The following is a 14,172-nucleotide window of genomic DNA, read 5'->3' as shown; positions in this document are numbered from 1 at the left end:
CTTTCAGGTTTCTTCTTCCTTGATCCAGGCTTGGATCCATCGAACTTTCCTTCACTGGTCGCCTGCCAGCAACTTCTTCCTTCCAGGCTCCCGGTCCGGCAACGAGATCCCCGACGTCTTTTCAGACCTATGCAGCTGCAGCCCCTGGGCTAGGTAACTTCGGCACTCCGGTGTCCCAGCATAGCCTCACTATCCAAGGGTCAGGATCCACTGTCATTTTCTTCCTACCAGGTCGGGTTCGCCCGTGAACACTAACTTTGCCTTTACTAGCCTCCATAGACTTTGTCCCGCATCCCGCGTGAGAGTGCACACTCTGCACCCGAGTCCCCTGGGCCTCCTAGTAGTAATCTAACGATTCCCTAGTCCAGTCCTAGCGATTCCAAAGCCTATTAGAACTGTTACTTACCTGCTAGTAATTCGCATTCCACTTTTAGTGTATATGGTTTTTCGTGCCCCTCGGGCATTTGTGTAACGTGCTAACTTAAAAGTATTTTCGTAAGAGTTTTGTTGTGTGCTTAGCACCCTGTCCTCATAAAGAGTACAGGGTTGTTGTGATTCTAATAAATACATTGTTTATTTTCATAACACTTGTGTGGTGTCCTTTCACTGGGTGTTCAAGGGGTAATGTGATGGTAAAACAGCTGGCTTAACACGCCCTCTAGAGTCTTAGCCTTAGACTGCTCGTATCCATGCTACTAGGATAGCTGGTCTATAAGGTTGACTTACAACCAATCATCAATAAGGGTTGTTTGGACTGATATATAGTGATCACTAGAATAGTGAGCACTGCACATCAGGCCAACTTCTCACATTGGTGAGCAGCGGTTGGGATTTGAGCTTGCTGTTGTTTTACCACACATGCCCTAAGAATATCTTGTGAAAGATCACATAAGTACTAAAGGTACATATAACTTAGCTTAGAATACTCTGAGTTCTACTGAACCAGCTGTTGTAGCTCCTAGGGCCTAGCACACCCTAAAACTACAACTCTAGCAAGGGATCAGTAGGCAAACATATAGTGTAGGTAAGTGCACCACTTACACCTCACTAGAAAAGCATGTCGACTCAGGGGGACTCTGCTGAGACTCCCCTGGTCAGTGTTGACCCTCCACAGGTCACTTCAAGATATGCAGCTCTCAATTTTCAGGAGATGAGGCAACTCTGTGTCTCCAGAAAACTGAAACAGGGGTCTAACCCCACCCTACCCTTTCTGATAGGTCTCTTAGAGACATATGATGCCAGAAAGCTCTCTCAGTTACATGAGAGCATGCCAGCCTTAGAGGGAACCTCTGGGGATCCAGACCTCCCCAACACTGATTCAGCAGTTGAGGAGGAGGACGAGGAGGTACTCTCTGGGGATGAGGTAGACAAGGGTCTTGAGGTAGTCAGAAGGCTAACTAGGACCAACTTAGACTTACTTGGGCTAGGATCTGGGGGCCCCCCAGTACTAACCCGAAGTGGGCCTAACCTTGGAGTTAGGAGAGATAGATCTCTTTCTAGGGACTCCAATAGATCTCTGCACTCTAATGCCTCTTCTCAGGGGAGAAGGAATCCTCCACAGAGGAGATTTACTTCCCCTCAGAGAAAGGAGCATGAAGCTAGGATGAGACAAGCTGAACTGAGGATTGAAAGGGAAGAAATTGCCCTGGCCAAAGAGAAGCTTGCCCTGGCAAGAGAGCAGCAGATGAGTGGGCTAGCTCCCACTGGTGGCAGCAATCTCCCAAGAGATAGAGAGAAGGGTTTAGATACTAAACACCTGACTAAAATAGTGCCCCCCTTTAAGCAAGGGGATGACATCCAGAAATGGATGGCTGCTCTGGAGAGGGCCTGCACTGTGCAGAACATTCCCCAGAGTCAGTGGGCAGCTATACTGTGGCTCTCCTTTGATGGTAAAGGTAGAGATAAGCTCCTCACTACAAGAGTGGAGGATGCTAACAATTACCAGGTCCTGAAGAATACACTGGTTGATGGGTTTGGTTTAACCACTGAGCAGTACAGGTTGCTGTTCAGAGACACCCAGAAAACTCAGTCTCAGGACTGGTCTGATTTTGTGGATTGTGCCACTAAGGCTTTGGAGGGCTGGTTGCTGGGTAGCAAGGTTACAGATTACACAGGATTGTATAATCTAATGATGAGAGAACAAATTTTGAACAATTGTCAGAACCAGTTGCTGCACCAGCACCTTGTTGATTCAGATCTGACCTCTCCCCAAGAATTGGGAAAGAAGGCAGACAAATGGGTCAGGACAAGGATCAAGCAGAACCAGAACCAGAACCAGGGTGGTCAGAAGAAAGCAGACCAGAAGGGTAATGTTAAGAATGAGCAAAATGACCAGAAGTCTTCACCAGGTCCCCAACAAACCAAAGAGGGTGGGGGTCAGGCTTCCCAGAAGAAGAAGACTCAAGAAGGCCAGTCCAAAAGGTGGTGCCAGTACTGCAAAAGTAAATCTCACTGGTTTAGTGAGTGCACCAAAAGAGGAGGAGGACAAACTCCTGCCACTACAGCTCCTAAAGCAACTGCACCCCCTAGTACAGTCAGTAGTGGTAGTGTCACTCCCAAGGCATTAGTTGGGTTAACCTTGGGTACTGAGGGGTCTGACAACTTAGTTGGCACACTCACTCAGGCTGTCCTTGTCTGTACAGGGGATATGGATATGTCCCCTGAAATAAGTCCCAATACTTTGGGCAAATACAGGCAGACACCTTTGATTAATGGCAAAATGGCTCAGGCCTATAGGGACACTTGTGCCAGTGTCACCATGGTGACACCTAACTTTGTGGACCCTGGACAGATCATGCCAGGTACTGATTTCCTGGTGACCAATGCCAGCAATGTCACTACTAGTCATAGTGTGGCAATTGTAGCTTTCTCCTGGGGTGGAGTGAAGGGACAAAAGAAAGTTGTAGTCAGTTCAGACCTCCCAGTTGATTGTTTGTTGGGCAATGATTTGGAGTCATCACAATGGTCAGAAGTGGAGCAGAGGACTCACATGGAGATGTTAGGCTTGCCAGCACATGTGCTTGCTGTGACTAGGTCACAGGCCAGAAGATGCCCCACTGAACAGGTGCTGGATCCTGAAATTATGGACCAGACACCTCCCAAGAAGAAGAGCAGTAAGGGTAAGGCTTTGCCTTCCCCCTTGCCCCAGGTTGAGGATCAAGTCTCTGAGGAGGCTGATCTAGCAGAGCTGAGGGAAACTGAGCCTAAAGAGCTTGAACTTGATCAAGTTGAGTTTCTGGGCTCAGGGGGACCCTCCAGAGCAGACCTGGGGAAGGAACAGTTGAGCTGCCCTTCCCTTGAACCCCTCAGACAGCAGGCTGCTGCTGAGGCTGCAGGGAATGCCACAGGTGCCCACAGGGTATACTGGGAAGATGGACTCCTGTACTCTGAGTCAAGAGACCCCAAGCCTGGTGCAACCAGGAGGCTGGTCATCCCCTTGTCTCTGAGAGGTTTCCTTCTCACCTTGGCCCATGAGATTCCCCTTGCAGGTCATTTAGGTCAGACAAAGACTTGGGACAGGCTTGTCTCACACTTTCACTGGCCCCATATGAATGAGAATACCAAGGAGTTTTGTCGCTCATGTGTCACTTGCCAAGCCAGTGGCAAGTCAGGTGGCACAACAAAGGCCCCCCTCATACCACTACCTGTGGTGGGGGTTCCCTTTGAAAGAGTGGGGATTGACATTGTTGGTCCAATGGAACCCCAGACAGCATCAGGACACAAGTTTATACTGGTGGTGGTGGACCATGCCACCAGGTATCCTGAGGCTATTCCCCTTAGGACCACTACAGCCCCTGTAGTGGCAAGAGCCCTAGTTGGAGTGTTCTCCAGAGTGGGTTTCCCTAAGGAGGTCGTTTCTGACAGAGGTACAAACTTCATGTCAGGATATCTGACTGCTATGTGGAAAGAGTGTGGTGTGAACTACAAGTTCACCACACCCTATCATCCACAATGCAATGGGCTTGTTGAGAGATTCAACAGGACCCTGAAAGGGATGATTCATGGACTACCTGAACCTCTTAGGAGAAGATGGGATGTCCTGATCCCCTGCCTTTTGTTTGCTTACAGAGAGGTCCCACAGAAGGGGGTTGGCTACAGCCCTTTTGAGCTTCTATATGGGCATCCTGTAAGAGGACCCCTGTGTTTGGTGAAGGAAGGATGGGAGAGACCTCTCAAAAAGCCTGCAACCAACATAGTGGACTATGTACTTGGTCTCCGCTCCAGGATGGCTGAGTATATGGAAAAGGCATCCAAAAACCTTGAGGCCAGCCAGGAACTTCAGAAAGCTTGGCATGACCAAAAGGCTGTACTGACTGTATACCAGCCAGGGCAGAAGGTGTGGGTGCTGGAGCCAGTGGCCCCAGCAGCTCTGAAAGACAAATGGTCTGGGCCCCACACCATCATTGAGCAAAAGGGAGAGGTTACCTACTTGGTGGACCTTGGAACTCCCAGGAGCCCTCTCAGAGTGCTCCATGTTAACAGGCTCAAGGCATATGTTGACAGGAAGGACATGAGCTTGCTCATGGCCACAGATGAGGGACAGGAGGAAGAGAGTGACCCTCTCCCAGACCTGCTCACTCAGAATCCTGATGATGGATCAGTTGATGGTGTTGTCTTTTGTGGCAGCCTCACTGAACATCAGCAACAGGATTGCAGGCAAGTCTTGCAATCCTTCAGACATATGTTCTCTCTGACACCCAGCCAAACTGATTGGTGTACCCATGATGTTGACACTGGAGACAGTCTGCCTGTCAAGAGTAAAATCTACAGACAGCCTGATCATGTTAGAGACTGCATCAAAACTGAAGTGCAGAAAATGTTGGAACTGGGAGTCATTGAGCCCTCAGATAGCCCTTGGGCTAGCCCAGTAGTTCTAGTGCCAAAGCCTCACACCCAGGGTGGTAAGAGAGAGATGAGGTTTTGCGTAGACTACAGAGGCCTCAATGCAGTCACTAAGACTGATGCCCACCCAATACCAAGAGCAGATGAGCTTATAGATAGATTGGCTTCTGCCAACTTCTTAAGCACATTTGATTTGACAGCTGGGTATTGGCAAATCAGGTTAGCTGAGGAAGCCAAACCTAAGACAGCATTTTCTACCCCTGGAGGGCATTATCAATTTGTGGTAATGCCCTTTGGACTGAAAAATGCACCTGCCACCTTCCAAAGGTTGGTGAATCAAGTCCTCACTGGGCTGGATGACTTCTGTGCAGCTTATCTTGACGATATTGCTGTCTTTAGCTCCACCTGGGAGGATCACCTGGTCCACCTGAGGAAAGTGTTAGAGGCCCTGCAAAAGGCAGGCCTCACTATCAAGGCCACAAAGTGCCAGATAGGGCAGACACAGGTTGTATACCTGGGCCACCTTGTAGGTGGAGGCCAGGTTCAGCCACTGGAGAGTAAGATACAGGCCATCAAGGACTGGACTCCTCCAATCACCCCGACTCAGGTTCGAGCTTTCTTGGGCCTGACTGGGTACTATAGGAAGTTTGTCAGAAATTATGGGTCCATAGTGACCCCCCTTAATGACCTGACAAGCAAAAAGATGCCAAAGAAAGTTCAGTGGACAGCAAGCTGTCAGAAAGCATTCAATGACCTAAAGCAGGCCATGTGCACAGCACCTATCCTCAAGAGTCCAGATTACTCCAAGCCATTCATTGTCCAAACAGATGCTTCTGAGTTGGGTGTGGGAGCTGTTCTGTCTCAACTGAATTTTGATGGTAATGATCAGCCTATTGCTTTCATTAGTAGGAGGTTGACACCCAGAGAGAAAAATTGGTCAGCTATTGAGAGGGAGGCCTTTGCTGTGGTCTGGGCCCTGAAGAAGCTGAGGGCCTACTTGTTTGGCACTCACTTCACCATTCAGACAGACCATAAGCCCCTCTTGTGGCTAAATCAGATGAAGGGTGAAAACCCCAAACTGCTTAGGTGGTCCATTTCCCTACAGGGGATGGATTTTACAGTGGAGCATAGACCTGGGACTGATCACAGCAATGCTGATGGGCTCTCCAGGTATTTCCACTTAGAGCAAGAAGACTCACCTGGTCAAGGTTAGTTTATTGTCCCAAAGTTTGGGGGGGGGTCATGTAGGAGAGTAGGGTCTGCAATCCTATGATCACCCAGATTTTTGCTTTTTGCTGCACTGGTTTACGACTTTCCCTGGCTGTGGGCCTGCTAATCAGACCCACAGCCTAGCTGTTCTCTCTAACCAAATTGTACCCAGGTACTGAATTGGCACTGGGCCCTCTCCAAGTCCCTGTACCCAGGGCTGAGGTGCACCCAGAAGTCTCCCAGGGGCTGAAGCACGTATTGTGCCACCCCTGGATTGACTACCTAAATCTGACACAACTGGCTGCACGACAGCTGGGGCAAGGTGGTGTACTCACCCTTTGCTTTAGATATAGTATACCTATATCTAACCCTAAAATGGACACACAGATCTCCTATCAGTCACTCCTATAGCAGGCCTTAACAATCCTGAAGGCAGAGTGCTTGGAATCGTGTGAGATGGTGCTCTGGCATGAGCTGAGCCTGTCTGCGGCTTTCGGGGTCTATCCCTTAGCCGTTTCCATGATATCGCATACCATATACTCTTAAGTGCATTATAATCCTCGCGGTTATGTGCCAACTCTGGTATCGCTTTATCAAAACATGTCGAGTAAGGTGTCATACGAATTGGAATACTAACCCCTCGCCAATTCTGGCGACGGGGTTAGCATTCCACCCTTCTAGAGGGACACGACATGCCTGTAACCTATAACCCGGTTAAAAGTCAGACAGAGCCTTAGCATCCACAAAATGGATGCTGCCACCGAGACACAAGTCTGCCCTCCTGCTGCTGGGAGTCCTCCCAGAGCAGGAGATAAGGACAAAGGGTTTCCTGCCAGGGGCGGTGCCAGCACCGTCCCAGACAGGGTTTTGTGTATTGTAGGTAGGCAGGGCTTTAGAGGAAGGTGACTGCAAGTAGCACCCCGGTGCTCACTATGCATAGGCCGGCTTGAACCAGTTCCAGGGTCACTCCAGACCCTGTGCTGGGGAAAAGCCCGCCAAGGAAGTGGGTGTAACCACCCCCCTCCTAGTCCCACCCATAGGGCAGGACTTAGTCGCGTGCCAGCCCCTTTTTACAGGATAAAGGTAGAGACTGGCCCCCTTCCAAAGCAGATCATCTTTGAATCCTGAAACTACTTTCTGCGAAAGGAACTCAAGACTTCTTCCTAAGATTTCTCCCTTGTGACTAAGGAGTAGTCACCCTGCACCCGCAGGCACCATCTACAGAACACTGCGGTCTGCTGCACGTCCTTCCTCCGGAATCCGACTGCCCAGCTCGACGAGACCCGGCTTCCCTGGCACCTCTGACCTCTACCCACCTCTACAGCACAGCTGAGAACCGTGGGTGCGACGAGACCTCGAGGGACCGGCCATCGCCAAGACTGCACGACTTCTGCACAGCAAGCCCGCCGAGTATTCCACTGGTGAGTGCTTTGGGGTCCGAGAAGCCCCGACTCTGAGCAGCTCCAGCTCCGAAGTGCAGCCCCCCAGCATCTCCACGATCTGCGTGGGGCCCTTCTGCTTTCCGCTGCTCACCGCGTTGTTTGGCTACTAGCCCGTTGGCTTGTGGCCTTCCTGACGACGCCCGACGACATTTCTGCTGCTGGTCTGGTTGCTCCAGACTGGCCCTTGCTCCCTCCCAGAAGAGGAGCACCCTGGACCCTCCTGGTCCACTCAAGACGCCATTTTGAGTCCACCGCGTGGGCTTGACTTAGCCAAGGCTTGTTGCCCAATCCTGGGTAACTTCGACGCCAACGACTTCATCCTTCGTGGGACAGCTCGCACCTCCATCCTGGTCGCCGACAACGCCTCCTGGTCCGAGAGACTGCAGAGCCCAGCAGCGCCCACTCACCTGACTGCGGTGACTTCGCCCGGTGCCATCCTGGTGCCCACTTAATCACTGGCTAGTGATTCAAGAACTTGGTCCCCTCTGCTTTCAGGTTTCTTCTTCCTTGATCCAGGCTTGGATCCATCGAACTTTCCTTCACTGGTCGCCTGCCAGCAACTTCTTCCTTCCAGGCTCCCGGTCCGGCAACGAGATCCCCGACGTCTTTTCAGACCTATGCAGCTGCAGCCCCTGGGCTAGGTAACTTCGGCACTCCGGTGTCCCAGCATAGCCTCACTATCCAAGGGTCAGGATCCACTGTCATTTTCTTCCTACCAGGTCGGGTTCGCCCGTGAACACTAACTTTGCCTTTACTAGCCTCCATAGACTTTGTCCCGCATCCCGCGTGAGAGTGCACACTCTGCACCCGAGTCCCCTGGGCCTCCTAGTAGTAATCTAACGATTCCCTAGTCCAGTCCTAGCGATTCCAAAGCCTATTAGAACTGTTACTTACCTGCTAGTAATTCGCATTCCACTTTTAGTGTATATGGTTTTTCGTGCCCCTCGGGCATTTGTGTAACGTGCTAACTTAAAAGTATTTTCGTAAGAGTTTTGTTGTGTGCTTAGCACCCTGTCCTCATAAAGAGTACAGGGTTGTTGTGATTCTAATAAATACATTGTTTATTTTCATAACACTTGTGTGGTGTCCTTTCACTGGGTGTTCAAGGGGTAATGTGATGGTAAAACAGCTGGCTTAACACGCCCTCTAGAGTCTTAGCCTTAGACTGCTCGTATCCATGCTACTAGGATAGCTGGTCTATAAGGTTGACTTACAACCAATCATCAATAAGGGTTGTTTGGACTGATATATAGTGATCACTAGAATAGTGAGCACTGCACATCAGGCCAACTTCTCACAACCGGTCTCGGATCCGACGGTGCGGTAGACGCCGACGTCAGGGCTTTCTCCCGAATTCTCTTGAGGGAGTCGGTGACCTGTTTTGTAAAGGAAGCCGAGGGTTTGGCAACCGATGCTTCATGTTCGTCCGCTTCGGAGGACTTCGGCGTAGCAGAAGTGGCCACCGATGATTCCTGGCCTCCCCGGGACGCTGCCCTGTGGTAGGTTTAGGCGCCGACGCCGTTGATGCCGTTCCGGCATCCTTGTGCCGATGAGTAGTGGCTCCGGCCGTCGGATCCTGGGCCTTAGTGGACTTGGCTTCGACCGTGCGTTTGGTGTTAGACGCTGCAGACGTCGAGGTGGGATGGACGACCTTCTTTGAGGACGTGTCCTTGGCCACCGTTTGAGGCGCCGGTGAGTCGACAGTCTTCTTTGACTTCGTGTGGCCCGAAGGCGACGGAGTTGAAGACGGAGCAGGCTTCGATGGCTTGGACGGGACGTCGGCCATTTTAGATGTTGTCGAAGCCGTAGGTTTCGGTTTTGCCGAGTCGGCGGCCATTTTGGGAGCCGTGGAGACCGAAGGTTTCGGTTTCGTTTTTGGCGTGATGTCGGCCATTTTAGGTGTTGTCGACAGCAATGGTTGCGGTTTCGGTTTCGATACGCGCAACGGTGGCTCCTCCGGTGTATCCGTGGCCGGGCCCGAAGGCGGGGCTGGGGATACCGGTGCAGGGTCGTGGGTAAGGCCGAGTGGCGATCCCGTGACCTGAGCCTGAGTCGAGTAACTTTCGGGGCATAGCTCTTCCTCTGAGCTATCTTCCGCGGCCCCATAGACTTCTTCGTCGTCCCCTACCACCTCGACGTATTCAAGGTCTTGGCTCTGTCCTTCGATGTATTCTTCTGGATCTGCCTCGACCTCCGTCGATGGTGGTGAGATTTGAAGATGATGGCTGTGGCCTTCTTCTGCGGGGTCGTCGAATATGTCGTCGGGTGCCGGGGCTGCGTGTAGGGCTTCAAGTCGCGCCGCGCGCCGATGCTTGAGCGTCTTCTTTGACCTGAATTTGGAGCAGGCCATGCAGTTGTCCTCGTCGTGTTACGGCGATAGACATTTATTACAGACTGGATGCACGTCGATGTGTGGGTATTTAGACCCACACACGGGGCAGCGCTTGAACGGACTCCGTTCCATGATGAAGTCGCCGGGGTCTTGCTGCGAGTACAGGGCCTCGATGCGCGAAGAGTAAACCACTCCGCAGAAGTCCAACCCGAAGAGTCAGACGATGCTCGGGACCGATCGCAAACAATACCGACGCGAATACCGAAGGCCTTTTGGCCTTAAGAAGTAAGTTTCTTTCGATTCCGACAAGGAGCCGTCGAAATCACATCCGAACCCAATGGCGGAAAAAAACAATCTGGGGATGGAGCCGATGCCCATGCGCACTGTAGTCCAGGGGAGGAGCCACCTATCTCGTGATACTTCGAAGACGCTTCCAGGACAACAATGTGCAATCATCCGGACCCAACACTAGGCGGCGATCTATGCAATAGATATGAATTTAGCAGCCCACATGCCTCGAACAAAAGACTTCCACCAGCAAGTGATCCGTCCATCCAATCAGCTTCGGGTCAGACACCTTCACCCTCTCAAGAGTGGAAAAAAAGGGATCAAGGATATGACCTCCAGTGTGAGTTGGAAGAGTGACTAGCTGGACAAGTTGAAGAGCTTCAAGATCCGCAAGCAAGGTGTTAATGGGTATGGACGACCTGTTATCAAAATGGATATTAAGGTCACCCATGATGTTAAAATTCGCGCAACCGAGCGCTAAGGAGCTTACCATATCGTCAAGAGCGGACGCTGAAAGTAAAATGATGGCTAAAAGCTACTTTGAAGAGGGCACTTTCACAGGCAGGCAACCCAAGAGCTTTCCATTCAGCAGGGAAGCAGGATTTAACTGCCATGGCAATACCACCTCCTCTCGTAGTCCGATTCAAAGTAAAAATCGTGTAATCCGATGGAAAGGTAAGATTCAGAATAGCGGCATCAGTGTCCTGAAGCCAGGTTTCGGTAAGGAGAAAAAGATCAGGATCGTCTTTTTCAATGAGGTCATGTATAAGCTGGTGATGTTTGACCAGTGACCTCACATTCAAACTCCAGATCCGAAGGCCCCGGCCTGTATTGATATTGCGCTTGATGGGGGTTACATCTACCAGGGAGCAGATCTTAGTCGGGCTATCAAGAGACCATCCCTTACAGGCGCAGACATAAGGGCCAGATAGGGGGTCTACAGGATCACATCGGCAGACCGCAACCCTATCCCCGATAGAAAGCAAATCTGCCTGTGTGTAAATAGGCATTGGTAAAACGTGCCAAATGACAATAGCCACAAATGAACAGAGCCCTACCACGTCTCGCGCTTCCTCGTCGCTGACGGGCGCAGACGGGCAGGACTCTAGCACGACTCCGGCTAAGCGAGGGCGCCCCACCTGCGCGTCCCGCTGCGCGGGAGGGGGGAGCTTTAAATAGGCGATCCAATCCCAGCGCGAGCGCAAGGACGCTCCAAGATGGCGCCCGTTGATGTAATGCAGAGCCCAAAGCAAGATGGCGCTCACACAGGACCACCCCCGGGACCCGGACCCGCCAAAGCGACGGTGAAACAACCTTTAAATGCGGTAAGAGGGAGGAGACCCCGCCACGCCCGACTAAAACCAGGGCAAAGGTGAAAAATTTGTGTTTGAAAATCGCAACATGATACTAGCACGGTGTTCCGTTTAATGTCCTATCTTGCCACATAATTTTGTCCTCCATTCCTGGGTGATCCCTCTGTAGTTGTGTGCATTCTCTAATATGTAATAACACCGAAGGAGCTTGGCTGTATTATTTAGTGGCAGGACAGAAGACCTTAGCCTGTCTATTGCTGTAAAAACAAGCACTGAAAATGCAATAGGTCTCGCCTTTGATTAAGTTAAAGCCATTTGCTTTGCTAATGTATAGCAAAGCAAATGGCTTTAACTTAATAAAAGGCGAGACCTATTGCATTTTTAATGCTTGTTATCAGTGGTGATTAACATTAAAAGTTGAGCCTGCAGCAACGAGCGCTTCTGCCACGGCGCGCTGTCACCACTCCCTGGAGCCAGCAGAAGTGGCCAGAAGCACCCAGGCAGTGAAGCACAGCCAAGACTCTCGCACATGACCCTCTCACAGCCCTATGCGGAGACCCTCGCACATGACACTCTCACAGCCCTTTGCGGAGACCCTCGCACATGACCCTCTCACAGCCCTATGCGGAGACTCTCGCACATGACCCTCTCACAGCCCTATGCGGAGACCCTCGCACATGACCCTCTCACAGCCCTATGCGGAGACCCTCGCACATGACCCTCTCACAGCCCTATGCGGAGACTCTCGCACATGACCCTCTCACAGCCCTATGCGGAGACCCTCGCACATGACCCTCTCACAGCCCTATGCGGAGACCCTCGCACATGACCCTCTCACAGCCCTATGCGGAGACCCTCGCACATGACCCTCTCACAGCCCTATGCGGAGTCCCTCGCACATGACCCTCTCACAGCCCTATGCGGAGACTCTCGCACATGACCCTCTCACAGCCCTATGCGGAGACTCTCGCACATGACCCTCTCACAGCCCTATGCGGAGACCCTCGCACATGACCCTCTCACAGCCCTATGCGGAGACCCTCGCACATGACCCTCTCACAGCCCTATGCGGAGACCCTCGCACATGACCCTCTCACAGCCCTATGCGGAGACCCTCGCACATGACCCTCTCACAGCCCTATGCGGAGTCCCTCGCACATGACCCTCTCACAGCCCTATGCGGAGTCCCTCGCACATGACCCTCTCACAGCCCTATGCGGAGTCCCTCGCACATGACCCTCTCACAGCCCTATGCGGAGACCCTCGCACATGACCCTCTCACAGCCCTATGCGGAGACCCTCGCACATGACCCTCTCACAGCCCTATGCGGAGTCCCTCGCACATGACCCTCTCACAGCCCTATGCGGAGACTCTCGCACATGACCCTCTCACAGCCCTATGCGGAGTCCCTCGCACATGACCCTCTCACAGCCCTATGCGGAGACCCTCGCACATGACCCTCTCACAGCCCTATGCGGAGACCCTCGCACATGACCCTCTCACAGCCCTATGCGGAGTCCCTCGCACATGACCCTCTCACAGCCCTATGCGGAGAATCTCAAACCTGACCCTATTACTGTGAACCCCGCACAGAGCTCCCCCAGAGCACCTCAAAGCTTCATCCTAGTACTTCAACCACATGGGCTCTGCCAGCGAACCTCAGCCTGGATCTGCAGCGCCCCCTGCTGGCGTGGCACTGAGAATCCTCACAAGTCTCTGCCAGTGCCCTCCACGTCTGACATAATGGATCCAGTCCCTTTCCAGCCTGGTGGCAGCACACCCTGCTCGGAAAATGCACCCAGCTGCCTCTGGGACTGCTATGTCGACAGTGCCAATCTCGGCAGGTGAAGTTCAGGGTCACAGGGACGACCGGTCTGCTCAGACGTTCTTCCTTCTAGGTAAGATCCTCGGTTGTCACCACTCCATGGAGCAGGGGTGATCAAAAGACCTTTTCTGGTGAGCCTTCACGCCATGCTGAACTTCCATTGCATCAGATGAGCTCTCACAAAGTTCCTGCTCCGCATATCATCAGCATCCTGAACAGACCAGAGTCCACAAGCCCTTCTTCCAGGCCCTCCGACATTGTGCACCTTCATGTGAGTCTCCCACGCCCTTCCGTACCCAAAGATCCAGAGCCAATCCACAGAGGCAGCTCTGGTGCGCAATGCAAAGACCTAGCTGGTCAAGAGGCGTAGGTGATCAGAGGAGAACAGTCTTTAGGACCCAGGCAAACAGACGACAAGCATGAGGAGGGAAAGAGCAGAGGATGGGCAAAAAGAAAGCTTGAGTGAGACAGGAGCAAGAGACAAAGATAAAGCCGGAGAGAAAAGAGCTGGAGGACTCACCTCTGCTGGACACGCACGTCCACCTGCACCAGGGGCAGGATGGCCTCCAGCACTTTGCTGGCGGATCCCGGAAGCATCTCCAGGACTTTGCTGTCGATGGCCATCTTGTCAACGATGGTCTTGAAGTATCGCAGGGCACTGACCACGTCTTTCTCCTGCTCCTCCAAACGACTCAAACTCTGAAGAGAGAAAGAGAGAAGCTGCTAGAGGTTCATGGACTCAGTCATCAATCCCTGGGGTTGTCAGATCCTCTCCACCCGCCCTGCAGGCCGCCCCGCACCCTCCAGACATCTGAGAAGGATAAAGGGTCAATACATGAAGAGAGAAGGAGAGAAGCTGCTAGAGAACCATGGACTCAGGGTCATCAATCCCTGGGGTTGTCAGATCCTCTCCACCTGCC

At 52.2% G+C, this 14,172-nt stretch overlaps 1 protein-coding gene across 3 annotated transcripts in view; it reads right to left on the bottom strand.

The window, feature by feature from the left end:
- RAPGEF1 (Rap guanine nucleotide exchange factor 1) overlaps window positions 1-14,172 on the bottom strand; it is a 669,494-nt gene that overhangs the window by 429,105 nt on the left and 226,217 nt on the right. For all 3 annotated transcript variants that reach the window (XM_078646181.1, XM_078646179.1, XM_078646180.1), the window contains exon 3: window positions 13,773-13,951. In XM_078646181.1, coding sequence (XP_078502307.1) covers window positions 13,773-13,951 — 179 coding nt within the window. The remainder of the gene's footprint in view (window positions 1-13,772; window positions 13,952-14,172) is intronic.

Source organism: Lissotriton helveticus, chromosome 5_1, assembly GCF_964261635.1.
Source record: "Lissotriton helveticus chromosome 5_1, aLisHel1.1, whole genome shotgun sequence".
Lineage (NCBI taxonomy): Eukaryota > Metazoa > Chordata > Amphibia > Caudata > Salamandridae > Lissotriton > Lissotriton helveticus.
Note: the sequence above shows the minus strand (reverse complement) of the source record. Positions and strands in the feature narration are given on the sequence as shown.